General features: G+C 54.2%; 2 protein-coding genes across 5 annotated transcripts in view; one reads left to right on the plus strand and one right to left on the minus strand.

Annotated features, from left to right (window-relative positions):
• ST3GAL2 (ST3 beta-galactoside alpha-2,3-sialyltransferase 2) overlaps positions 1–12151 on the minus strand; it is a 90956-nt gene extending 78805 nt beyond the window's left edge. The window contains exon 1 of one of the 2 annotated variants that reach the window (XM_044986926.1): positions 12020–12151. The gene's annotated coding sequence lies outside the window, so the exon portion shown is untranslated. The remainder of the gene's footprint in view (positions 1–12019) is intronic. The other variant, XM_044986927.1, reaches the window with a different exon arrangement.
• A 3109-nt stretch (positions 12152–15260) lies between these two features.
• FCSK (fucose kinase) overlaps positions 15261–25478 on the plus strand; it is a 42914-nt gene continuing 32696 nt past the window's right edge. For 2 of the 3 annotated variants that reach the window (XM_044987464.1, XM_044987466.1), the window contains exons 1-2: positions 15261–15415; positions 24801–24907. In XM_044987464.1, the coding sequence (XP_044843399.1) occupies positions 24829–24907 (79 nt within the window). In that variant the 5' untranslated portion in view covers positions 15261–15415; positions 24801–24828. Of the gene's footprint in view, positions 15416–16455; positions 16501–24800; positions 24908–25478 lie in introns of all 3 variants that reach the window. The other variant, XM_044987465.1, reaches the window with a different exon arrangement.

Here is a 25478-nt window from a genome sequence, read left to right on the forward strand (position 1 = left end):
AGAGATAACCCAGTGCATCTCCTGTTTGAAGCACTTCTTGGACATGGAGATTCAGTGTCTGCAAAGCCCTCCATTAACGATTGAGAGGCACTCAGGTACCTCCATCATGGCAACCCCGAGAACCCAAGACAGATGCAGCATTTAGTTAAATGGCCCCTTTTTTAGAACCCTGCTCTAGAACAGCATTAAGAGACTCAGAGCAGGTCACGTGAAGTAATCTCACCGTAATGGCTAGTAACATGCTACTTTCAGTTCCCAATGAGTCTTCATAAGAGTATTAAATACAGCACCTTCGCACAAGGATTGGAAGTCGCCCCTTTGAACGGAGTGGGGGGGATAGACTATGGCGCAAAAAAACCAGTGTTGAGTTACTCAAATTTCTGTGTGGCAATTCAGCCAAGCAATTCCCTCCCCCCTTCCCCAACATCACATCTAGAACAGACTCCTCCTAAACTGACAGGAGGTTAGGTTGTTTCCAAGCGCCGAGTATCTAGTTCCATCCTCCGGAGTAGGAAGAGTTAATGAACCAACTGATTGTGCTCCAGTTTTCACAACAGTTCATGTCATTACTTAACAGTGAGCCCTTATGTTTGCCAGGCTATAATTTGCTTTGCTATTGTTCTCACCAGAATGTGTTCAAATATAGCATGTGGGTGAAAGAAGTCTTCACATGCACTTCGCTGTAATCAGACTTCCTTCTCTTAAAGATAAAGCCCCGTCTCATGCTTACTACCCAAGATACTAAGAAGGGGAACAGGGTATTTGAGAAGTAGAGGGTGTTCGCATAACTGCAGGCTGTGTTGTTATCCACAAAGATTCATAGTTAAGATGGAACAAAACGTTCCATAAGGCTGAGTTAAGAGGGACTTAGCGTTTAACTAGCGAGATTTGATTTTAAATACTGAACTTAAGTCAGCCTCTATTACAGTGGTTCTCAGATGTTCAGGCTGCAATGCTACATCACTCGAAATTGCCCTCTTCTGTTAATCCCCTCTGAATCATCTGGCATTGGCTACTGTCAGGATACTGGGCTAGATGGACCATTAATCTGACCCAGTACGGCTGTTCTTATGTTCTTCTATATCCTCTACCTTCCAAACCCATCCGAACCGGCTGAGCCCAGTCACACAGCTACAGGGGTCATGTAGCAGACTGGCAAAGCATGGGCTGAAGAGGGTGCTCCAGTGGCCTCTATTGGCTGGTTCAATAAAAGTCAGCAGCCTGCTACTGCCACCAGCTAGCCTAGCTACTCCTGTAGCTCAAGCAGGAGTGGCTTGTTCTGTGCTGTTAAAGGTTCTGGGTTCTAAACCTTCCCCCCACCCCAGGGTGGCCCATTGCACTTGGTTAGAAGATGGCCTGGTCTGCTTGGCTTCATCGGCTCACTCCCAGTTGTGGGTTGGTGCCAGTCCTTCCTGGGAGCAAGGATTTATATGTAATGTGCCCCTTGCAATCCCTCTGATTGCCTGCAGGTCGCACAGCACCCCAGACTTTCCCCTCACATGTCTGCATGTGACAGAAGTTGCAGCCAAGCAGGGGGAGGTTTAGGGCTCAGTCGCTGAAGCCTCCAAGAACCCAACAGAATAGCCTAGGCGATAACAGCAATACGGGCCAAACCCAGCTCACCTGAGAGCTCCTCTACAGTGAGTTACTAATGGCATCGCAAAAAGAACGAGGAGTCCTTGTGGCACCTGAAAGACTAACACATGTATTTGGGCTTAAGCTTTTGTGGGCTAAAACCCACTTCATCAGATGCATGGGGTGGAAAATACAGTAGGAAGACACACACACACACACACACACACACACACACACAGAACATGAAAAAATGGTTGTAGCCATACCAACTCTAACAAGACTAATCAATTAAGGTGGGCTGCTATTAGCAGGAGAAAAACATTTGTAGTGATAATCAGGATGGCCCATTTCAAACAGCTGACAAGAAGGTGTGAGTAACAGTAGGGGAAAAATTAGCATGGGGAAATAGTTTTTACTTTGTGTAATGACCCATCCACTCCCAGTCTTTAGTCAAGCCTAATTTAATGGTGGCCAGCTTGCAGATTAATTCCAGTTCTGCAGTTTCTCATTGGAGTCTGTTTTTGAAGTTTTTTTGTTGAAGAATTGCAACTTTTAGGTCTGTAATTGAGTGACCAGGGAGATTGAAGTGTTCTCCGACTGGTTTTTGAATGTTATAATTCTTGAGATCTGATTTGTGTCCATTTATTCTTTTGCACAGAGACTGTCCGGTTTGGCCAATGTACATGGCAGAGGGGCATTGCTGACACATATCACATTGGTAGATGTGCAGGTGAACGAGCCCCTGATGGCGTGGCTGATGTGGTTAGGTCCTACGATAGTGTCCCTTGAATAGATGTGGACAGAGTTGGCAACGGGCTTTGTTGCAGGATAGGTTCCTGCGACAGACAGCCCAGAAAACCTATGGCCTAACTAGACAATTCAAAGCATGAGAAAGGAAATGGAGGCACAGGGAGACAGGTCACTGGCCAAGCTGGGAATAGAACCCAGATCTCCTGACTCCCAGTCCAGTGCCTTTATCGACTCAACCACAGTGCCTCTCCAGGGATGAGGGGCGAGTGGGATCAGGCCCTTAATGTGGCAAGAGGAGGCATTATGGGTGCTCTGGAAATAGCAAGCCAGAGTGAACAAGCCGTGTGTCTCTGGAGAGCTCCACAGGCCACTGCCCCAGGCCTACACCAGTTTGTTTCGATGAGCTCTGCCTGGGGCACCATCAAGGTCTCTTCACCCGGCTGCAGAGCAGGGTGGATCAGCGCTCAAGCGAGGAGCGGGCTGGGAAGGAGCTGCAGTCTGCAGGGACACGAGTAATACAATCCCTGCCTTCACAAGATCAGGGAAAAAAAGGCTTCGGCATCTGGCAAGCTTCCTGGAGCAGCTGAAATGACGATCCTTCCCCAAGGAGGCTGCCAGGGCCAAGACAATTTTAATTTAGTCCAGGGGTGTTTTGGTGCGGGAGGAGGGAAAGGAAAGGGAAGAGAGCCCCAGACCTCCCTTCTCCCCCTAATGCTGCCCCTAGCTCCAGGGTTTAGCCTAGTGGACAGAGGTCTCTCTGTGGAAGGGCCCAGCTGGCTTGGACCTCCCGGAGGGGGGACTGATCATGGGGCTCTGGGCACGGCAGCCGCTTCTCTCCTCCTCAGGAGCAGGAAGTTGTCCTCCTCGCCCTGGGTCACTGTCCGGCACTGCATCAGGGCGCCCCCACCGCGCTCTGCTGGCCTACCAGGGAGCACCTTGCGCATGGAGGGCGCTAACCCATGTTCTCACACGCCCTGCAGAGAGGAGGGAGAGGGAGGAGGGCTCCTTGGCGCCAGCTGAGAAAACACAGCCGAGACGCCACGACGGCTGCTGCTTAGCGGGGACCGGTGGTTCTGAAATTACAGACGAGCGTCTCCATGGGAATGCAAAGAGCAGGGAAATGGGTTAACAATGGTCCCCACCTCTTCCTCTCCACCACTGTTCCAGAGGAGGTTTGAGATGCCTCAGACACCAGAAGCCCTAGGAGGCCTTGCAGGCCGGAGAGGCACAGCTGGGCTCTGCAGCAGGCCACAAGCTGTGTCTGAGGACGACCCAGGAAAATCCAGTTGTCCGCTCACCACATTGGCTGCTACCATTGCTCTACCCTGGGGCGGCCAACCTGAGCCTGAGAAGGAGCCAGAATTTACCAATGTCCATTGCCAAAGAGCCACGGTAATACGTCAGCAGCCCCCGCCCCCATCAGCTCCCCGCCGTCCATCCTGCAGCATCTCCTGTCCCCCGGCAACCCCACCAATCAGTGCCTCCCGCCTGCCACGATCAGCTGTTACACGGTACACATGAGGCTCGGGGCGGGGGGGGAGAGCGAGGGCATGGCAGGCTCAGGGGAAGGGGTGCAGTGGGGGCAGGGCCTGGGGCAGCGCAGGGGTTGAGCAGTGAGCACCCCCGGCACACTGGAAAGTTGGCGCCTGTAGCTCCAGCCCCGAGTCGGTGCCTATGCAAGGAGCCGCATATTAACCTACGAAGAGCCGCGTGCGGCTCCGGAGCCACAGGTTGGTTTCCATTATACAGGGTTTAAAGTTTGGTTCAATACCTCTCAGCACCCCCACTATAAAAACTGCTTCAATACCTGTTTCCTAGCGCAATAGGAGGCGGTGCAGGGGCGGCCCGTGGACCACTTGCAGCTCGGGGGGGGCAACTGGCCCCACACACAACTCGGCGAGGCTACAGCAACTGTGATGGAACGTTGCATGCTGGTACCTGCAGCCTTTGCTGGCACTTCTCCAACTTGCCTTGTAAGTTATGTGCAGCTGTCAGGCTCCTGCTAAGCTGCTCCTGCCGCCATTGGCTGGGCAAGTCTGGGCACCCTCCTGCTGGGCCTGATTGGGCACTGGTGGAGAGGCACCTTTGCCCAGGCACCCAGTTGAAGATGGCAGAGGAGCTGCTTGGACAGGGCTCTCTCCAGGGAAGGGCCCAGCTGGCTTGGACCTCCGGGGGGGCGGGGGGGGGGATTGAACCGGACTTCTCAAAGCCAGGATCGCAGATTAATAAGCCTGATGTGAGAGACTGCTGGAAGGAGGCAAACGAAAGCGTCGTAACTTATGTCACCACTGTGCCAAGTGGACGTGCCCAGCCCTTGGGGCCCAAGGGATCAGTTGCATCAGAAATGTTCGCTCTTGAGCACTACCAGCCCCTTGCCGACTACGCCCCTCTTGGCACTAGTCCAGGGCTGGTTTCTTCAGGTCCTGCTGAGGAAGATCCAGCGTGGGGACTACTGCTGGGGAAAACTAGAGCAGCAGCACAGTGAAGTGAACCAGCTGCTGCCCGGATCTCTGCTGCCGTTCAGAAAGCTGTAGGCTGCCGCGGAGCTGGGATGTCGTGCTCTAACTTCCACGGGGTGCTCTTTGGAGCGGCTTCTACAGCACCGAGCACAGTGGGGTCCCGGTCCATGGCTGGGGTCCCCAAGTGCTACCACAGGACAAGTCAATATTAATAAGTCTCCCCTTGCTGTGGCAGGCAGCTCCCAGATCCTTCTCCCTCCCATAAGGAGAATCGCTGGAGAAATCACCCTCTTCTCTGAGCAAGTGCCATCAACTTCGCCCTAGTGAGAATGTCTGACCCAAGTAACCAGAGCAGAGACGGCAGAGTCTGCAGACAGCTCATGCTCAGAGCCTTGCCTCTGGGAGCTAGCCCAAGGGTGGGCAAACTTTTTGGCCCGAGGGCCACATCTGGGAATAGAAATTGTATGGGGGGCCATGAATGCTCACAAAATTGGAGTTGGGGTGCCAGAGGGGGTGAGGGCTCTGGTTGAGTTGTGGGCTCCAGGATGAGGCCAGAAATTATGAGTTCAGGGTGCAGGAAGGAGCTCCGGGCTGGGATCAAGGGTTCGGAGGACGGGGGGGCGGGGGATCAGGGCTGGGGCAGGGGTTTGGGGCGCAGGAGAGGCTCTGAGGTGCAGGCTCCGGGCAGTGCCTACTTCAAGCAGCTCATGTCCCTTTCCGGCTCCTATGTGGATCTGCAGCCAGGCAGCTCTGCATGCTGCCCTGTCCACAGGCACCGCAGCCGCAGTTCCCAGCCAATGGGAGCTGCGGGGGTGGCACTTGGGGCAGGTGCAGAGTGCAGGGCAGAGCCCCCTGGCTGCCCCATGCATAGGAGCCAGTGCAAGGCCATGCCACTGCTTCTGGGAGCCTTGAGGAATGGCCCCCCAACCCTGCTCCCTGGCTGGAGCACCAGAGCGGGGCAAGCCCCAGACCCTGCTCCCCAGTGGGAGTTCAAGGGCCAGCTTAAAACAGCTGTAGTTTGCCCACCCCTGAGCTAGTCACAGGGGAATCAGACCTTCTTCCAGAAGCAGCTCTGTGAAAACTGAGCCAAGCCTCATCCATCTCCGTCTCTGTTACTCAGAACCTGTGGGTGGCAGCGACACTGACGAGCATCAGGTCCATTTTCTCAGCGCTGCTGGCAGGCTAGCTATTCGCTGTGACAAGGGACCCAAGAGGGAGGCTGGGGGATGGCAGGTGAGAAGACAGATCCTCGCCATTGCAGCGCCCAGGATGCTGAGAAAGGGGTACAAAAGCAGAGCGCGCCGTAACGGCCGAGAAACTGCTGCGTGTGAGGGATGGGGCCCTGGTAGGAGGGCTACTCCCACAGCATTTTATACTGGCCGCCGGCGAGCGAGCGTTTTAGAAGAGCTGCTAAAGCCAGGGGAGAAATAAAGATCTCCCTCCAGGAGCTGGGCGCTTCCCACACAAAGCGAGAGTCCAAGGATCTATGATAAAAATTAAGCCGCGATCCCAGGCCTCACACAGGGCCACCCTCAAAATAGCACAGCTGTTGTGTAACTCAACTGGAAGTGTCAAAGTCCAGTGTGCCACTCCCACAACAGTACCACACTGGATCTCCAGCTTCCTGAGGTCCAGACAGCTACAGTCTGGGAAGGGATCAAGAAACAGGATTCAAATGCCCCCAACTTCCATAAAACCAGAAAGCCACACGGCCACTCCGGAGGTCACAGGGGCTAGAGAAATACCCTAGCGAGCTCTGTGGCCATGGGGCACCTATCAAGTGAAATGTAGCACGAGGGGGTATTGCGGTGTTCTTCAGCTAGCACACATGGCCTTTGGTAGGGGGCCAATCCTGGACAATGCCCCCTGCAGCAAACGGGACGGGAGGATGCTCCACAAACACAGGATAGGGCCCCTGCCCCCCTGCCACATGCACCAGAGACTAAATGCATGCAAGCTTAGCAGCTCTGCTCCATCACGTCGTCCTTCCCACATGCTCCCTCCCCTTGCCCCGAACAGGGCCTGATTACAGACGTGTGTGAATAGCTTCCCCAGTCACAATCCTCTGCCTGCCTGCTTCATTCAGCCTCTGTGTCTCCTGCATGACATTAGGGACTGAATCGGCCAGGTTTGCCATCTGCACCACCGGGGAAGGGAACGCCGAATCGACCCAAGGCAGGGACACTGAGCAGGGAACAGTGACTGATGCGCAGGCTGCCAGGGGGCTCCACCAGCTCTGTTCTGCCCTCACTTCCCAGCCACGCCACAAGCGCTAGGATTTCCCCCATCACACAGGCTATTCCTGCACACACACAGGCTCCCAGGAGCTTCCAACCTGCCTGACAGCCACACTCCAGGCTGGAGGAGATCCAGAGCAGTGTATTCCACTGACTAATCAGGAACACCCACCATCTGTAGAGATCTCTCTGCAGCCTGCCGGGGCTGATGCTGGAAGCTCTGGATTCACCCAGAAGCAGTGGGAAAGGACCAGCTATCACAAGTCTTTAATTTAAAATGTTATTTTGGAGCCAAGGGAATGACTCTGAAGGGAGGGTGGGAGCGGATGGACCCTGACCCGAGGAAACAGGGCTGGGGAGGAGAGTAGCCTTGTTGAGTGGAGCACACAGGATACTGATCAATGTTAGATCTATTTCCTCACTGGTTTTATCTGCGCTCTCTCTGAAGCGCACACAGGAAGGGACGTTCCTACTGGCTTTGCTGCCCATTGCTAGGAACTGCCTTTACAACAGGAGCAGAAACACTCCTCCTTCCATGGGTGAACGGTCAAAGCATGGAGACACTTGTCTTATGGGTACCTTCTCCTAAGACAGGGGACTCGTGTGAACTACTTCCCACCTTCTTCACGGCTGCACATTCTCTCTGTAGGCCGATGTTAGATGCCTCTCTGGGAAGCATGCACCCAATGCAGTGGTTTTATTAGTGGTTGGGTGTCCGATGGCTATCTACCTGCACAATGTCTGTCTCGGCTCTGAACAGCAGTGCAGGAAAGGAAGAGTTATTTGCATTTCTTTAATTATCTGACTTATAGCAGCCTCCGAAGGCGACCAATCCGGGTGCGCTTGTGCTCAGGATGGTACAAACCAATGAGTAGCAAAGAGCGGCTGGAGAGCTTACATTTCTTTTGGAAAAGAGCCCTTGGCATCAAATCTTTTTAAAAAGCCACCACACTGGCGCACTGGACCATTTAAAAAAATGCATGTCACGTTATTCTACAATAGTGCCCCAAAATCCACTACTGCTTAAGCTAGCAACACCACACCATTTGGCGTCATAAGCGCAAACTGGGAAATTCCATATGACAGTAGCATATAGGGTGCAACCCCTCCCCTCCCCCACCTCTGGGAATATGCAGGGCTAGCAGGCAGGGACGGGCCCTGACCGCTGGTCTCAGATTTCATTTAAAACACGTCAAGGCCAGATTTTGACACTTGATGGCAAATGTGCCACGCTTGCAAGGAAAGACGCTTTTCCCTAACTGCCGGCACTGCAAGCTCAGAACATCCGAGGCACGTGCAACCCAGCCCGACTCAACTACCCCCTGCCCTGTCACATCCCCAGCAACGTGAGCTCTGCAGAGAGATGCACCAGACAGACTAGCTAGACTCGCCGGCAGGGCTCGGGAGTCAACGTGGCTGGCGTAAGAACTGTTCGGTCATTGAAGCAAGCAGCTCTGGTGGTTACCACTGGACAAGCAGCCCCAAGGGGCAATGCACCCAAATATACACACATGAGCTCAAGAACTGGACTCAGCACACAAGGGATTCTGCTAAACAGCTGGAGGACAGCCTGGGCTACCACCTAGTCCCAGCCGCAGCTGATGGGCTGTGTGAGCTCCAGCAAGGCACCTCCCAGGTGCCTCAGCTCCCCCTGCTGTGGAGCGCTAAGGGGGCGAACAGCCCTGTTCAAGAATTGAGGCTCAGGAAAGCTATGGAAAAGCACCACCTGCTTCCCCAGTGGAGGTCTCTTCCATGCACACAACTCCCATAGGCCCAAAAGGGAGGTCAGTGCACACAGAGGCCCTGCAGGATGGGGCCCAAGGTCCATGCTAAGCAGCAACCCCCATTCCTCTCATCAGGACAGGAACTGGCAGGAAGCAGCCGACGCCACACCAGGAACGCACCACGCAGGTTTCTCTTTGGGTTTCCATTCTAATTAACAATTGCTGACAGAGTCCAACCGACTCCATCACCTTCGCTTGGCAGGAGCCTTTAATAAACCTGGGAAGCTGCCAATTTCAGGCCTATTAAACTGACAGCATTTGAGTGCTGAGCTACAGGTTATTGCCGGTGACAGAACCCCCATCCTGTTATCTAGGACTCCAGCAACTCTATCCCATTGTTAAGTCTCTTCCCTTTGGTCTTTGCATATCTAGAAATATTTTTTGACCTGTCAGCACCAAGTAAATGGGACCACGATGAAAACCCTTTGGACAAGCATCTGCAGTGTAACAACAGGAATCTCAAAGGCTGCCCTGAGAGACAACAACAACAAAATTGCAGTGAACCCAAGCAGCTGCAGAGGTTATCCTGTCTCGGATTACAAGGTTAACAGTTTCCTTTCTCCTTCCTTTCCTCCTGCCCCAGTGTCTGCTGCAGACAGAACATCTGGCTCTGATCAAATCTGCTCACTCCTGCACGCTGCATAACTTTCAAGCTGGGCTTCTCATCCGTGCCTCAGCCGGTCACGGCCAAGCTCCGGCAGATGGCAGCGATCCAAACGGGAAATAAAAACTTGCACACTGCAGCAGCGCGCTCTCCCCTCATTGGGGAAAGTTCTCTAGAGCAGAGGAGAGTTAGAGGCACTAATCAGCCCAAGGGTGATAATAAGGTCCCAATTCGCAGAGGTACCCACCACTCATATCCCACCAGTTTGGCTACGCTGCAGAAGCCAGCACAGCCCCAGGAGCACACCTAGGCCTTTCTTTGCAGCGGTGCGCTGCAGGCAGCGTGGTGGCCAGTGGGCATTGCTAATGAAAGCCAGTTAGCTCTGAACAGGCTCATCCCACCACCAGCTGGCAGAGAGGAGGGAGAAATCAATGCTGAGCTACCCACTGCTGGGCTTAAGGACTGTTGTTTCAGCAAACACATGGCGGGATGTGAGAGTGGTTTCATTTAAGGAGAGGCAGGAGCCCCCCCAGACCATACTGAGCGCAAGGAAAATGCAACAGTGGCGCAAGAGGACAGGAAGCAGCAGGCCACACACTGGCCTATGTGGTGCTCACGTAGCCCTAGGAGGAGGGAGGAAGAGTTGACATCATAGGCCATGAGGCACTCACAGAAGGGATTGTTCGGAGCAGCAGGCTGGACATACCTAGAGAACCCAACCCCAACAGGTTTACATGCCGACATGGCCAATTCAGCCTCTCATCTTTCTGGAGAAAGAAACTGAACCCTATTGGCTTTCCAGCATCGAGACTTTTTTGGACCCTGCCCGGTAGAAGTCCTGTCTCCTGTGTATGGATGTTAAGAGTCCAGTTACCACCAGAAGACCCTGTGAAGAAGGGGGACCACTTGCTGGGGGCCACAGCTGCTGACTTTTCCTGGTCAAGTTGTACCTGTTTTTTTTTTTAAATGTTGGTCACCCAGCTACAGGAGAGCTGCCTGCATTGACAGCTCATTTCCATTCTGCACCATACAACAAGAGAACATTAACAACAGAATCTCTCCCGGCCTGGACTAGGCATATGTCAGGAAAAACCCAGCTTGACTTTGAGATCCCAGACTTGAGTTAGCAAAGGGCTGGGGGAGAAGAAGCCACAATTGATTTTTGCTTGAGAACTGAGCGGACAGGATTCCGACGTCACTGAGAGGCACTGGACTTGGGATCTCATGACACAGGAGCCGGTCGGTGGGTTTTTAGAGCAGTTCGATTCTGGAGAAACTCACTGCAAGGAGTGCTAGGAAAAGAAGGGGTTTGTCCCTAAATCACTGCTCAAGATTCCCTTTCTTCCTACTGCTAGTGCATGCCATCCAGCACCCGAGAACAGCTGGGGCATATACAATAGGTCAGGTCATGAAGCACTTGGAGACGCTTCATGATGGAAGGCCTGCTAATTCGAACACAAGGCCCAGGCTCTTGCTCTCCACCAGACATCTAGTGGCCATGCCACAATGCACGAAGGCCAGGAGCCACATGGCGCTGGGAGACCAAAAGGAGAGACAACGCTAGGTTTGCTGAACAGCTCGGCAAATAATTCCAGAACAAATCAACCCACCCCAGCAGACCTCCATGATGCCTAGCAACGTGCTAGAGACAGTCACAAACTGCACCAGGTACCCAGTTAAAGCCACATTGGCCCCTAGGACTTTCTCCACTCCAGAGCACGGACGCCCTTCCTTTCCCCCGCCCATGCCTGGCGAGGAGCAATTCTCACCAAGCAGCAGCTGCCTGTTACACCTCCTTACTTCAGACCTTTAGCAGAGAGTCGCTGGCTACACATTGTTTAAGGACACCCTGACCCCACGTTCAGCGTCTCCTGGGCTCATCTCAGGAGGAAAGAGACACGGACGTTACAAAAAAGCCACAAAGCCATTCCGAAGTGCTAATCTAGGGCTCCCTCTTGGGCCCAGGACATGGCTTGGACTCAACTGCCACAATCAAGATGTAAACAAAGACGACACCCCTTTGAAATGTACATTTAGATCCAGCCAAACCTCACCGCTCTGGCAAGTCAGAGCCCTGACAGCCCCCGGGACTGCCTGTAAATCACGCTGCGGTCACAGTGCTGGGTCGCTGGCCGCTCCCGGGAAAGGGAACCCCAAGCCAGCCAGCGACACGGGGGCGAAGGGAAGCCGGAGTTAGAGACGCTCCCATCCGTTACCCCGCAAGGCAGGGCCGGGCCGGGCCGGGGTTAAAAGCCGCGCCGCAGGGTACGGGACCCGGCGGCGGCGGCGGCGGCTCGGGGGCACGTCCGCACGCCGGTCAAGCCAGGGGCTGTTTGCAAACACGCCGCCCGGCAGCGCGGGGGCGGATCCACCCTTCCCCAGACAAAGCCGCTCCCGGCAGCGCTGCTGTCACCCGCGCCCCGGCCGGAGCCCCCGGAGCCCCGTCCCGCCCCGCCCGGCAGCAAGCCCGCGTCGCCTGCCGGGGGAAGCGGCTGCTAGTCCCACTGCCGCGGGACGGGGCAGCCCAGCCCAGCCCGCCCCCGAGCCGCTGCCGGAGAGCGGGGCCAGCAGCCCCCCGCGCCCCGCATCCCCGCGCGGCAGCATCGGCACCTGGCTCGGCGCGTCTCGGCTCCGGGCGCCCCCCGGCGCTGCTGCGGGACCGCTGGGGCCGGGCGGACGATCGCTCCCGGCCGGCGGCTGCTGCCCTTCTACCCGCCCACCCGCGGCAGCCCCACTTCATCTCCCGGGGACATCCCCCGCGCCGCTGGCAGAGATTTCAGGGGGAGGGGGCGGTCCCACGCGACGCTGGGAGTTGTAGTCCACGCGCGGCCAACAGCCCCCGGCAGACCGCAGCGCTGCTGGGGGAAGGAAACTACAGCTCCCATGATGCGCCGCGCTCGGAGCCGCGGCTCCTGCCGGGGCTGGTGGGACTTGTAGTCACCTGGCCCCTCCAGGGGCTTTCTTCCTCGGGAAGGGCCGGGCCAGGGGAAACTACCGTTCCCAGCATGCAGCGCGCCCGCCTAGAGTAAAAGGCACAGCTGCTGTGGGCTGTGATCAGAAATGGGGGAAAAGGCTCCTGCAGGGTTGTCAGGGGAAGGAGGAAATCAGGGGTGTTGTGAAGGCCAAGCAAGACTATAACAGGAGTCAAAAAGGAACTAGATAAGTTCATGGAGGACAGGTCCATCAATGGCTCTTAGCCAAGACAGGCAGGGGTGGTGTCCCTAGCCTCTGTTTGCCAGAAGCTGGGAATGAGTAACAGGGGATGGATAGGTAATAATAGAACTGGAAGGGACCTTGAAAGGTCATTGAGTCCAGCCCCCTGCCTTCACTAGCAGGACCAATTTTTTGCCCCAGATCCCTAAGTGGCCTCCTCAAGGATTGAACTCACAACCCTGGGTTTAGCAGGCTCATGCTCAAACCACTAAGCTATCCCTTCCACCATCATTTGATGATTCCCTGTTCTGTTCATTCCCTTTGGGGCACCTGGCAGCAGCCACTGTAGGAAGACAGGACTCTGTTTTTTTGCTCAAGTATAGCTACTTTTAAATCTGTTATAGACTGTCCAAGGAGATTGAAGTGTTCTCCTACTGGCTTTTGTATGTTACCATTCCTGATGTTCTTTTACATAGGGACTGTCCGGTTTGGCCAATGTACGTGGCAGAGGGGCATTGCTGGCACATGATGGCGTATATCACATTAGTAGACGTGCAGGTGAAATGAGCCCTTGATGATGTGGTTGGGTCCTCTGATGGTGTCCCCATATCTACTCTAGCAACACCATGAGAGGACCCAACCACATCAGCCACATCATCAAGGGCTCATTCACCTGCACGTCTACTAATGTGATATACGCCATCACATGCCAGCAATGCCCCTCTGCCATGTGCATTGGCCAAACCGGACAGTCCCTACGTAAAAGAACATCAGGAATGGCAATATACAAAAGCCAGTAGGTGAACACTTCAATCTCCCTGGACAGTCTATAGATTTAAAAGTAGCTATACTTGAACAAAAAAACTTCAGAAACAGACTTCAAAGAGAAACAGCAGAACTAAAATTAATTTGCAAATTTAACACCATTAATTTGGGCTTGAATAAGGACTGGGAGTGGCTGGCTCATTACAGAAGCAGCTTTGCCTCTCCTGGAATTGACACTTCCTAATCTATTATTGGGAGTGGACCACATTCACCCTGATCGAACTGGCCCTGTCAACACTGGTTCTCCACTTGTGAGGTAACTTCCCTTCTCTTCACGTGTCATTATATAATGCCTGCAGCTGTAATTTGCACTCCATGCATCTGAATAAGTGGTTTTTTTACCCACGGAAGCGTATGCCCAAATAAATGTGTTAATCTTTAAGGTGCCACCGGACTCCTTGTTAGTGTTGTTCCTGTGATTCATTAGGCACTACAATGATGTTCATGGCAACGCTAAGTCCCTTTGCAGATCCAGGCCCATGTGTTTATCTGTCCTGCGTACTCTCTCTTCTTGCTTTAAATTAACTGCTCATTTGAAAGTTAAATTGCTTTGAGCCTTAGAGAGTTTCCTTAAATACACAGTTCAGCTCATAAACCCATTATCCCACTTCTCTAAACTTAACTTCTTGGAATTCAAAATATCATACAATAAACCCACTTTTGTGTATTCTGATTTTTTCTCATGTTAAAAACAATTGCAAATATTCCATAGCATCTTTAGCTAGGGGTCTCAGATCTAACTTGAAAACATTCATTCTCCCAAACACCCCATGAGGTAGGTATTATTCTCTTCCTTTTAGATGGGAACCAAAGAGGCTAGAGGACTTCCCCAAAGTCATCCAATGAATCACTAGAAGTACTTCACTGGAAACTGGAGTTTAGGAATCCCCTGCTTATTTTACCATTATACAACTCTGATATCTGTGAGCCTGGGGGATGCGTTTAATTGCTTAACTCTACCAATTACTTTGAAAGAGACACTGCATTTTAATTGCATTGTAATTAGAGTTGAGAAGCAGCACTGTCTAATAGCAAGGAAGCAGGACACTTGGGTTCTGTTCCCTGCTGTGTGACCTTAGACAAGTCATTTCCCCTCCACCCTTTCTCTAATTAGAATTAATATCTTTGAGGCAGAGACGCTCTGTGACTATACACATGTACTGCACCTCGCTCCATGGGGGCTCAACTAATAATCGGGGATTAATTTTCTTAATCAGGACAATAAGACGTTCGGATAAAGAGGCAGGTGATTCTCTTCTCTGCACCAAGGGCACTCTTTTTGAGATGGCTTCTTTCTCCCTCCCTCTGATCTGAAAACATGTCCATGAAGATGTATTGTGGATGTCCCGGGCTGCATCCTCTTGGCCCTGCAACGCTTGCTGCTGCCAACCGGATGGCTCTGATGGTTCCTCCTCCTCGAGTCTTATTTTAGGTGAACAATCCTCACACTTTACTGGGTGTACAGGCCCCCAGCTGGACCAGCTCACGAGAGCTGGAGCCAGCATGAAGCTGGCACACGCTGAGCCAGAGCCCTCGCGAGCAGGATTCTCTCTGCTCCATGTGCAGGGCCGGCTCCAGACCCCAGCGTGCCAAGCGCGCGCTTGGGGCGGCGTCCCGCGGGAGGGCGGCAGGCGGCTCCAGTGGACCTCCCGCAGGCATGACTGCAGAGGGTCCGCTGGTCTGCGGCTCCGTCTGCAGGAGGTCCACCGGAGCCGCGGGACCGGCGAACGCCAGAGCGCCCCCGCCCCGCCGCGGCGTGCCGCCCTGCTTGGGGCGGTGCAAATCCTGGAGCCGCCCCTGCCCATGCGAACGGGGAATGTGCCCGCGGGCTGGGGCGCAATGCACCCTGGGAAGTGTAGTTTAGCCTGCGTGGCTCGTGCCCGCTCTGGAACCCGGGGCGGAGGCAATTAGCCGCGGCGCCTCCTTGAGACCCGGCCAGGATAACGAACTACAACTCCCAGCAGGCAGCAGGGAGGCGCGGCTGGCGGGGAGGGGGCAGCTCTGGGAAGCACCGTCCCGCAGCAGCAGGTAAGCCCAGCCCAGCCCGCAGCGTGGGGCTCGGGGCAGCCCCCCCCCCCGGCTCTCGCCCTGCACCCCGGGCGCAGGCTGCTCCCTTCCCCCGCTGCGGAGACGCCGGGCTCGGGGCATGTTCCCTTGGGGGCCGCAGTGCTGGGGCCGGGCCGGCTTCCTGCTCGGGCCCCCCCCCGCTGGCCCCCGAGCTTGGGATCGGCCCCTCATCGCGCCCCGCGCTGGAGCCGAGCTAAGCAGGAAGCGACGTGGCGTTTGCACCGCTCCTTAGCTGGGGCTAGAACTGCCCCCGGGCTGGGACAGCTCGCGGGGGGGGGGTGAGAACAGCTCGGCTGCACCCCTATGCCGGGGCGGGCTATTGCCTAGGGAGAGCTGGGCCAGCCCTGCACCTGCGGGGAACTCCCCAGCGGGCTCTCACGGCTGCTCTCGGCTTCCTTAAAGGAGCCAGAGGGGCACTGGTGAAGCTGGCTCAGAAAGACCAGCTTTAAAGCAACCGGGGCGGGCGTCTGATCCCCACGAGCAGGCAGGTGCACATGGAGAGGTGGCACCCTCGAGCTGAAAGGCAGCTGGCATCTATACACTTGCGTGCATGGGCAGGTGTTCCTTACACACAGCTCCATGCTGCTGCTGCTGCGTGCGTGTGCGCGCAACAGGGCTGGCTCCAGGCACCAGCTAAAGAAGCAGGTGCTTGGGGTGGCCAATACCAAGGGGCAGCCCTCCGGCCACTATTGGGGCGGCACGTCCGGGTCTTCAGCAGCAATTCGGCGACGGGTCCCTCACTCCCTCTCAGAGAAGAGGACCAGCTGCTGAATTGCTGCTGAAGAGTGGAGCGATGCGATTGGGCTGCCGCTTTATTTATTTCATTTATTTATTTTATTTTTTGCGCCGCTTGGAATGGCAGAAAACCTGGAGCCGGCCCTGATGTGCAGGGGGGGCGGGAGCTGCTGCTCCTGCTCCTTGCACACATGCAGGCCCATGGGTGCCGCTCCTGTGCACATATATGCTGACATATGACAGATGTTCCTTTTGCATGTACATAGGGACATAGAGGCAGCATTCTCTGCACCCCTTACATTGGAGGGCAGGTAACTATGATATGCACAAACACACCCTCCCTTCCATTTCCTGGGAGCAGTAACCTATCAACATTCATCATATGTTGTTTAGTTACATTCCGGACACTCTTTGCAGTAAGAGTGTCTCGTATTGAGTGGGTTTCTCCCCCTGATCATAGAATATCAGGGTTGGAAGGGACCTCAGGAGGTCATCTAGCCCAACCCCCTGCTCAAAGCAGGACCAACCCCAACTAAATCATCCCAGCCAGGGCTTTGTCAAGCTGGGCCTTAAAAACCTCTAAGGAAGGAGATTCCACCACCTCCCTTCCAGTGCTTCACCACTCTCTGAGTGAAATATTGTTTTCTAATATCCAACCTAAACCTCCCCCACGGCAACTTGAGACCATTGCTCCTTGTTCTGTCATCTGCCACCACTGAGAACAGTCTAGATCCATCCTCTTTGGAACCCCCTTCAGGTAGCTGAAAGCAGCTATCAAATCCCCCCTCATTCTTCTCTTCTGCAGACTAAACAATCCCAGTTCCCTCAGTCTCTCCTCATAAATCATGTGCTCCAGCCCCCTAATCATTTTTGTTGCCCTCCGCTGGACTCTTTCCAATTTTTCCACATCCTTCTTGTAGTGTGGGGCCCAAAACTGGACACAGTACTCCAGATGAGGCCTCACCAATGCCGAATAGAGGGGGATGATCACATCCCTTGATCTACTGGCAATGCTCCTACTAATGCAGCCCAAAATGCCGTTAGCCTTCTTGGCAACAAGGGCACACTGACTCTCATCCAGCTTCTCATCCACTGTAACTCCTAGGTCCTTTTCTGCAGAGTTGCTGCCTAGCCATTCGGTCCCTAGATTCTCAGGGCTTATTCTGTGATACGTTAAATCCCATTTATTAGTAATGAAAACCCTATTTGAGGAGGATTTTCAAGCATTTTCCCTTAAATTACAGCAAAACCAAGCCTCCTCTGAAGCCCTGTGCCCTGCAGAGGAATTTGCAGCAGCGATGGGTGGGTCTCTAGGGTCTACCAGCCCTGCTGTCCCCTGCAAGCTATTTTCAGCACAATCTTTCTGTGGCTGTTCTTGTTCAAATCCATTCTGAAATGCAGCGCAAGGGTGCGTACCCTTGAAGCAGAAGCCCTGCTCCTGGGGCACCGTTGAAGGCTATTGGAAAGTCCACAGGAATGAGATCAAATGATTCTGCTTTATCCCCGGGTTTGCTGACGTGCTTGTGGACTCTTGGTAGATCCGAGGACAGACTCACTGGTGGGAATGTGAACTTGGCCTTTGTTCTCTCACCAGCTTCTGGGCAGGGGAGGACACATATGGAATCACAAGCTGACCCCTCCCTCTCCCCAGCTGTTCGGGGCTGGATGTTGTTTATACCCCTCTGTACACCTAGTCAATGGGAACCTTTCCATTGATTTCGAGGGCCCATGAGTTCACCCTCTGTGTTTATGGGGGATGGCAACTGCCTGATGTTGAGGGACCGTTAGTGATACACTTCTCCAATTGGTTACAATTTTGGAATGTCTCATTCACGTCAGTGTCTCACAAGACAGGTCAGTTGTCCGCCAGGGGATGTGACAGGAGGTGGAGCCAGGAGAGAAATGAAATAATAGTAGGTGCCTGCAGGAGAGAGGCAGGGTTTGAAGCAGGCGCTTGTAGCTGGGTGAGAGAAGGGTCTAGTGGGCGGAGAGGAGCATTAAGGAGTCCACGGTTCTGCTCTCAGCTCTTCTGCTCCTTCTCTGTGTGTCCTTGGGTTGGTCACGCCCCCTCTCTCCGTTTCTCGATCTGTCAAACGGGGCTGAGCACGTTGAGACCCGGTGGAAGGCGCTATGGAAACGGAGAATATTCACATTTACCGGGGGCGTGGCTGTGAAAAAACAACTTCTGACAGCAGGGGCAGCCCAAGACCAGAGACGATGGAGTAGGGCAGTGGTCTCCCAACTTTTGAGGGTTGCACCCCCCCCTTACCCCGTCCGTGTCTCCTCCCTCCCCCGGATCCGGGGCCGGGAGCAGGACGTGGACAGGGGTATGGGGGCCAAGGCCTGGGCCGCAGCTGGGGATGGCTCTGGGGCAGGGAGCGGGGCCAAGGGTGGGGATGGGGGCAGAGCCATAGCTGGGCTCCCGTCCAGGTGCAGAGCCACGCCGAGGCCAGGCATGGGGCCAGGAGCTGTGCCTGGGGGCGGGGCTGGGTGGCGCTCCCTCCTTGCCCCCTGTAGGAGCTGGCCCGGGCCCACTGTGCCCCCCTGAACATTCCTCCACACCCCAATAGTTTGGGGACCTCTGCTCTAGAGGAAGCAGCTGCCATCATGTCTGGTTGAGGAGGCGGCTGCAGAATGAGTCTTCTGGCTGCCTTGTGTCTCGCTCATCTACCGCGAGTGGGAGGAAGCTGTCCCTCCAGTAGAGCGAATAAGGGACAGACACCTGAGCATGTGTTGCTCAGCTGATTGCAGAGTTGTGCTGAGCTTCTCGGGTGGTCTGAAATGTGCTGCTTTCACCATTGATCTGCCAGCCAATGTGCCTTGGATTTCTCCCAGGCATGTTTCTTCATAGGTTGTTGATTTGTGAGATATTGCAATGCCGCGTGCTGGCCAAAACCATCTAGAGCAGGGGTCCCCAACGCGGTGCCCGCGGGCGCCATGGCGCCCGCCTACTGGCCGCCAGACAAGCAGCTGCTGAAATGCCGCTGAGAAGTGGCAACGTCGAGAAGTGTATTTCGGCGGCGACGCCTCTTGATGACACTCCCTCACGGCAGCATTTTGGTGGCTGCTTGTCCGGCGGCCACGGTCCTCGGCAGCTAGTCGTCCGGCACCCACCCCACGGAAAAGGTTGGGGAAACTGATCTAGGGGTACAGTGGAGGAAGGGGAAGCACTTATGCTTCATTGGTGGTGCACTTGCATGCATTTTGTGCATTGCTCTGTGAGATCCAGTGCTTTTGAGCACTGGGCCAGCGTCCAAGGTGCTAACAACTTGTATCTTATTTATATAGCACTAGTTGGACCTTCTTGGATTACTTTGTTGGGGTAGGTGAAATATTCTGGACTTTATCCCCTTATAATGAAATAATTCGTATTTCTTTGCTTCGATTCAGTTGGCAGTGACTATTGCAACGTACTGAGACGTGCACGTGATGTCTGGAGTGCCTCCAGTGGTATTTCTGATTAGAATACTTCTTAGAACAAGACATTTCCCATTGGGCTAGATGACCCAGATTTTTCACAGGAGGGCTGAGAGTTTCTGTGTCTAGAAAGAGGAGAAACAATAAAGCCTAGTGGTTTCTTAGGACAGGCTCCATTTGAGGTGTCTACCCTCTTCTGGAGATAAGCTTGTTTCTGGAGGGGATGGTACGATGAGGTTGCTTACAGTGGTATGTGGCCTGTCTGTGACTGCTAGTAGCAAATATCTCCAAGGGCTGGAGATGGGGCACTAGATGGGAAGGGCTCTGAGTAACTACAGATAATTCTTTCCCAGGTGTCTGGCTGGAGGGTCTCGCCCACATACTCAGGCTCCAACTGATCACCATATTTGGGGTGAGGAAGGAATTTTTCCCCAGGTCAGATCGGCAGAGACCCCGGGGGCTTTTCACCTTACTCTGCAGAGAGGGTCACAGGTCACTTGCTGGTTTGAACGAGAGTAAATGGCAGATTCTCTGTAACTTGAAGTCTTTAAATCAAGATTTGAGGATGTCAGTAACTCAGCCAGAGGTTAGGGGTCTATTACAGGAGTGGGTGGATGAGGCTCTGTGGCCTGCCATGTGCAGGAGGTCAGACTAGATGATCATGACGGCCCCTTCTGGCTATAAAGTCTATGAGTCTGTGTAGAAACAAATTAAATCGTGTGCTTGCACAATACACTACAGACATAATGTGCAGTACAAGCATTTCCAAGATAGTATAAGATTAAATTTGATTTCTGAGCCTTCTGAATTCTGCAAACCACCTGGGTTTTCCAAGAAACTCCTTGGCTTTGGAGAGAAATCCTTTTGGACATACACCTAGGGAACTGAGCAGAGCCAACAGATCTTCAGTATGCCTGGTGACTGCCAAACACCAGTTGAAAGTTCCTGATCTGTTTCATATCGTGATCTGTCTTTGCTAAATATTTACTAGCTAAGAACCTGTCCTCAGAGTTACGAACACCCCTGGAATGGAGGCTGTTCGGAACTCTGAAATGTTCGTAACAAAACATTATGGTGGTTCTTTCAAAAGTTTGCAACTGAACGTTGACTGAATACAACTTTGAAACTTTACTATGCAAAAGAAAAATGCTGCTTTTAACGATTTTAATTTAAATGCAACAAGCACAGAAACAGTTTCCTTTCTTTGTCAAACCTTTTTTTAAACTTTCCCTTTATTTCTTTAGTAGTTTACATTTAACACAGTACAGTACGACATTTGTCTTTTTGTTTTTGTCTCTGCTGCCTGATTGCTTACTTCTGGTTCTGGTGTGGTTGAACTGTCAGCTCATAATTCTGAGGTTCTACTGTACTACTGTTGCATAATGGGGCATAATCTGCAAATTAGGCACCAGTTGCAATTAGTTAAGCCTTTTGTCTTTTATTGAACCAACTTCTGTTGGTGGAAGGTATAAGTTTTCGAGCTACACAGAGCTTCTTCAGGTCAGTGTAGCTCAAAAGCTTGTTCCTTCCACCTACGGAAGCTGGTCCAAAAAAAGATATTCCCTCACCTACCTCGTCTGACTCAAATCCTCACAGCTACAACAGTACCATAAGCAAGTCCTGTGTCTGCATTTTAGTGGCTAGTGTCTTTGTTGTGCCATTCGCCTCCCCAGCTCTAATTTAAGAGGTATGATCACGCTGACACTGGTCTCCGGCACCTAGATTGTGTGGCAGACGGGACTCTGGAAATAAGTAGCTAGGTGTCTGTAGCTCAGGCCAGGTCCACACTACAAACTTACACTGGTCTAACTACATCGCTCAGGGGTATGAAAAAATCCACATCCTGGAGTGACGCAGTTATACCGACCTAACTGCCAGTGTAGACAGTGCTCCGTCGATGGGACCGCTTCTCCTGTCGCCGCAGCTGCCGCCTCTCAGGGAGGAGGAGCACCTTCGCCCAGGGGAGATGCTCTCCCCTCAACATAGGTAGTGTCCTCACTAAGTGCTACAGCGCATCTGCACCGCTGCAGCTTTTTAAGTGTAGACCTGCCCTAGGTTATTGCGAGAGAGTCAGATGCCATCTAGTTCCCCCGCAAAGGAATTGGCCCAAACTCCTCCACCGCTTTCTGCCGTCTGTGCTTTGACCAAGGGAACGTGTGCTCATGTACATTGCAGAGCCCGTTCCTGGCGAGTAAGCCACAGGATAGGTGTGGCGTTGGTCACCAGGAAAAAGCAAAACCCCTTTTGACCGGCAGCGATTAGGAGCTTTCGATTGGTGTCTGGCATTCATAGGGGCTGTGTAGGAAAGAGGGGTTTTCCTGGAAGCTGCAAGGATAAGACATTATCTGCCCTGCCTTGAGATGGCATTTGCAGGCCAGGCAGATGGACAGATTTCCTAGTTTCACTGCAGCATCTTAGGGTCTCAACAGCCCGTAACACGGGGATAGTGGAAATGCAGGCTGGGGGCTGGATGGAATTCTGTGCTGTACCTTGTGGTTGCCCTTCTCTTCAATAGCAAAGTGGGGTTCGGGGTCACATGCCCACAACATACCCATTTTGTGCCAAGCAGCCAGCCGCTGGGGACTAAATATCCCAGCATGCAATTCTACACCTCGTAGCTGGCCCATGGAGACTGCCCGTTCCAGCCTGGAACCAAGCAGCTGGAGCCTGCACATCCCAACAGGCAACGTCCCCTCTCGTCCCAAGTGTGATCCATATTCTTGATGAGAGCTGGGGCAGTCTGCTTTATCAGTGGGCTTCCTGGCAAGCTGCCAATGTGGCCCCTGGCTGGGCAAAAGCTCGTCCCCTTGTTGTGAGGCTGCAGTCGTCAGGGCCCACTGTGGTAGGTGCTGTACGAACACCAAGAAGCAGGGTGTGCCCCGAAGAGCTCACAGTCTAGACAGACAAGATCAAGAGCGGGAAAAAGCCGCTTGCAGCATTTTCAGTGCCAGGGGTTTGGCTGGTACCCAGTGGAGCCGGCTGCAGCCCTTTAAGGCAGCTCCTCCCAGCTGGCCCCATTACGTTGCCCTCAGCAGGTTTCCCCACGCTGGCAACAAAGTCTTTCAAACCCGAACAGACCAAACCCCCTTCCTGACTGAAGTCTTTTCCTCTCAAGCATCTCTGCCGGGGCGCAGCCTTCATCCCCGGCATGGAGGCCAGGTCGCCCCTCGGGCCTTTCCCCTGGGTTGGAGAGGTCAGCAGACCTTCCCCTGCTAACATCTTCCCCATTGCAAGGGAAGAGGCAGCTTACAGCCTGACCTCTTTCCCCAACCTCATCTTGATTGGCTGAGACGAGGGGAGCCCTGCCCCAGCCTCCACTCCAAGACCCCTGATTCCAGGTAGCCTGGCATTTCCCAGGGATCACTTCCTTTCTCCCAGCACCTGCCTCTACCACTCCCTGGAAACTTGTCTGTTCCTAAAACCCTGGAACAGGGTAGCATGGCCTCCCAGATTTACCCCTCTCACCTGAAAGGGCCAGTACACCCCAGTACACCTGATTCGCACACAGATTCTTATAAACATTCCAGGTTTTTTATACCATCACTGGCCCAAGTGTGGACGCTGTTACAATAGCACAAAGGTGCCTTACACCAGCACATCTCATTCCCCTTCCCAGATGGGAATAGCTCTGCTGCCGTACGCGCACATACCGGTCTAACTGCGTCCACACTAGGGGTTGCACAGCTTTAACTCTGCCGGCATAGTCAGCTTGTGTGAGCGGACAAGCAGGTCTTTGCATGTGACTGCTCAGGGCTCAAAGCAGAGCTCATCAAGCAGGAGGGAGCTGCAGTGAGACCAGACTGCAGCGTTTCTGCTTCCTGCCGTTAGGTGCCATTGAGTGCTCCCTGGGAGTCTTCTCTTGTCCCCAGTGGAAGGAGGCACATTAGAGAGCATAGTTAAGGTTGGCACTTAAAGCCGGGCTTGTTCTGTATGAAGAGCACAGCGTCTCCTTCCCGAAGGTACAGCACATTTCTGGAATTTACAAGCAAATCCATTGATAGAGCTAAAATAATTACAGCTTGGAATCTGCACTTTTCCCCTCCCGCCTGCAGTTTGCTCCTGTTCTCCAATCAGTGGGTGAGTTTTCCTGCCTGCCCCAAAGAGATCCTCAGGGTGCGTCTACACTGCATTGTAAACCCAGGTCTGTGGGATCCAGGCTTGTGGACTTGGTGTTCCCAACCCCGCACTTGAGCGTCCACACTGCATTGTAAACCTGGGTTTACAGTTGCTGGACCCAGGCCTCCCAGCCGTGCTAACATGTCCACACAGGGCTACGCAGACCTGACTTGGGTCTGCAGCATGAGCTGCATCCACACAGCAGCACGAAAGGGCTTGGACTCCAGTCTCGGCAGACCTTGGGCTCTGATCCCCCTCCTGAGAAGGTCCTAGGACCTGGGTCCTGTGTGCTTTCTGAGTCGAGTCAGACCGATCTGTGTGTGGGCAGGAGGGGAGGTTGGGCTCACATTTGCAACCTCAGAACAGGTTTTACCCTGTGTCTTTGGCTGTGCTTGCAGCTAAGCTGTGTCCCGCACCGGTTCAGCTGTATCCACCGCCAACGATGGGTCACTTTTGCAGCCTAGATAAGAGCACCCATTCTCCAGGCCACTGCGTCCATTCAGAGAGGAGCTGGTGGATGAGAACTGGGCTGGAGACACTTGTCTACAGGGCCAGTTTATTTCACAAACCACCATCGGATGGGAACAGCTTTGGGTCTCTCCTGACCTGGCTTTGAACAGCACCCAGACATGAAAGACTGGGTTCCCGTCACCTGAGCCGTGCCATCCCCCTGCCTATTTCATCGACTAGCATATTTATTAAAGCTCCTGCCCCAGTTTCTGCTCAGATCGCAACCCTCCTGAGCCCCCGGCGGAGCCAGTCACAAAGTGTCCAGCTGGGGGCGCCGTTCTGTGTATCGAACAGCCTCCCCTGTGCAGCCCCCTTGTGTCAAGGCTGCTGCGTCTCCTCCTCAGATAAGGTTTATCTGGCTAATGGCTATTGGGAACCAAACCCTGTGTGGCTGCAACTCACCAGCCTCATGCAGCTCTCCCTCACCAGCCACACAGCACAGCGGGGTCCCCGATCGCAGCCAGGCCCTGAGCCTGTTACACAAGAGCCCCATCCTGGGGGTGCTGGTGCCTCGTGAGGGGTGGGTTGGTGATGGGGAGATGCTGCAGCCTTTGCGTCCCTTGTGCAGAGCCAGCGGCGGGCGCCAGGGCACCTGGATGGCGCCGGGAGGGGTGGAGTGGACCGTCGTCGTGCTGACCTGCCAACACAAGGACAGCGTGTGTGCCTTCCAGAAAGGCAAGTGGCGCAGCTCGCGTACCAGGGGCCCGGTGCTGACACGGACGCATCCCGGCTGGGGGCGGTTCCCAGCCCTCAGAACTTTTTGCCAATCTGGGGATGGACTTGGGCTTTGTGCGGGACAAAGCGCTGGCCAACGCCTCCCGTAGCCTGGGCTGATTCTCTGCGAGCTTCCCCCTCCCGCAGCTCATTGATCCCAATCTGCAGCCTCCTGCCGATCCCACCTGCAGCTCTGCTGGTGCCCCTCAGTCCCCACCTGCAGCCACGTGTATCCCAGCCTTGGGCTCCCACCTGCCATGGCTGTGTTAGTGTCCCTCCATCCGACCTGCAGCCCCCTGCTATCCCAGCCCCAGGACCCCCACAACCCTGATGCACTGAATTCCTGACCTGCAGCCCTGCCCCCCATGCTGTTCTACACCCGGTATCGCCGCATGCATCTCTGCCAGGGGAATCCCCGCTGCTGTTCCAACCCTGGGAGCCCCACTCGCTCAGCGCTGCCAGTGCAGCCGTGCCAGAGCCTAGAGCGCTCTGTCCGTGCCGAGGTGGCGTGTCATTGGCACCTAACCAAATG

The sequence above is a fragment of the Mauremys mutica genome, chromosome 14, assembly GCF_020497125.1.
Source record: "Mauremys mutica isolate MM-2020 ecotype Southern chromosome 14, ASM2049712v1, whole genome shotgun sequence".
Classification (NCBI taxonomy): domain Eukaryota; kingdom Metazoa; phylum Chordata; order Testudines; family Geoemydidae; genus Mauremys; species Mauremys mutica.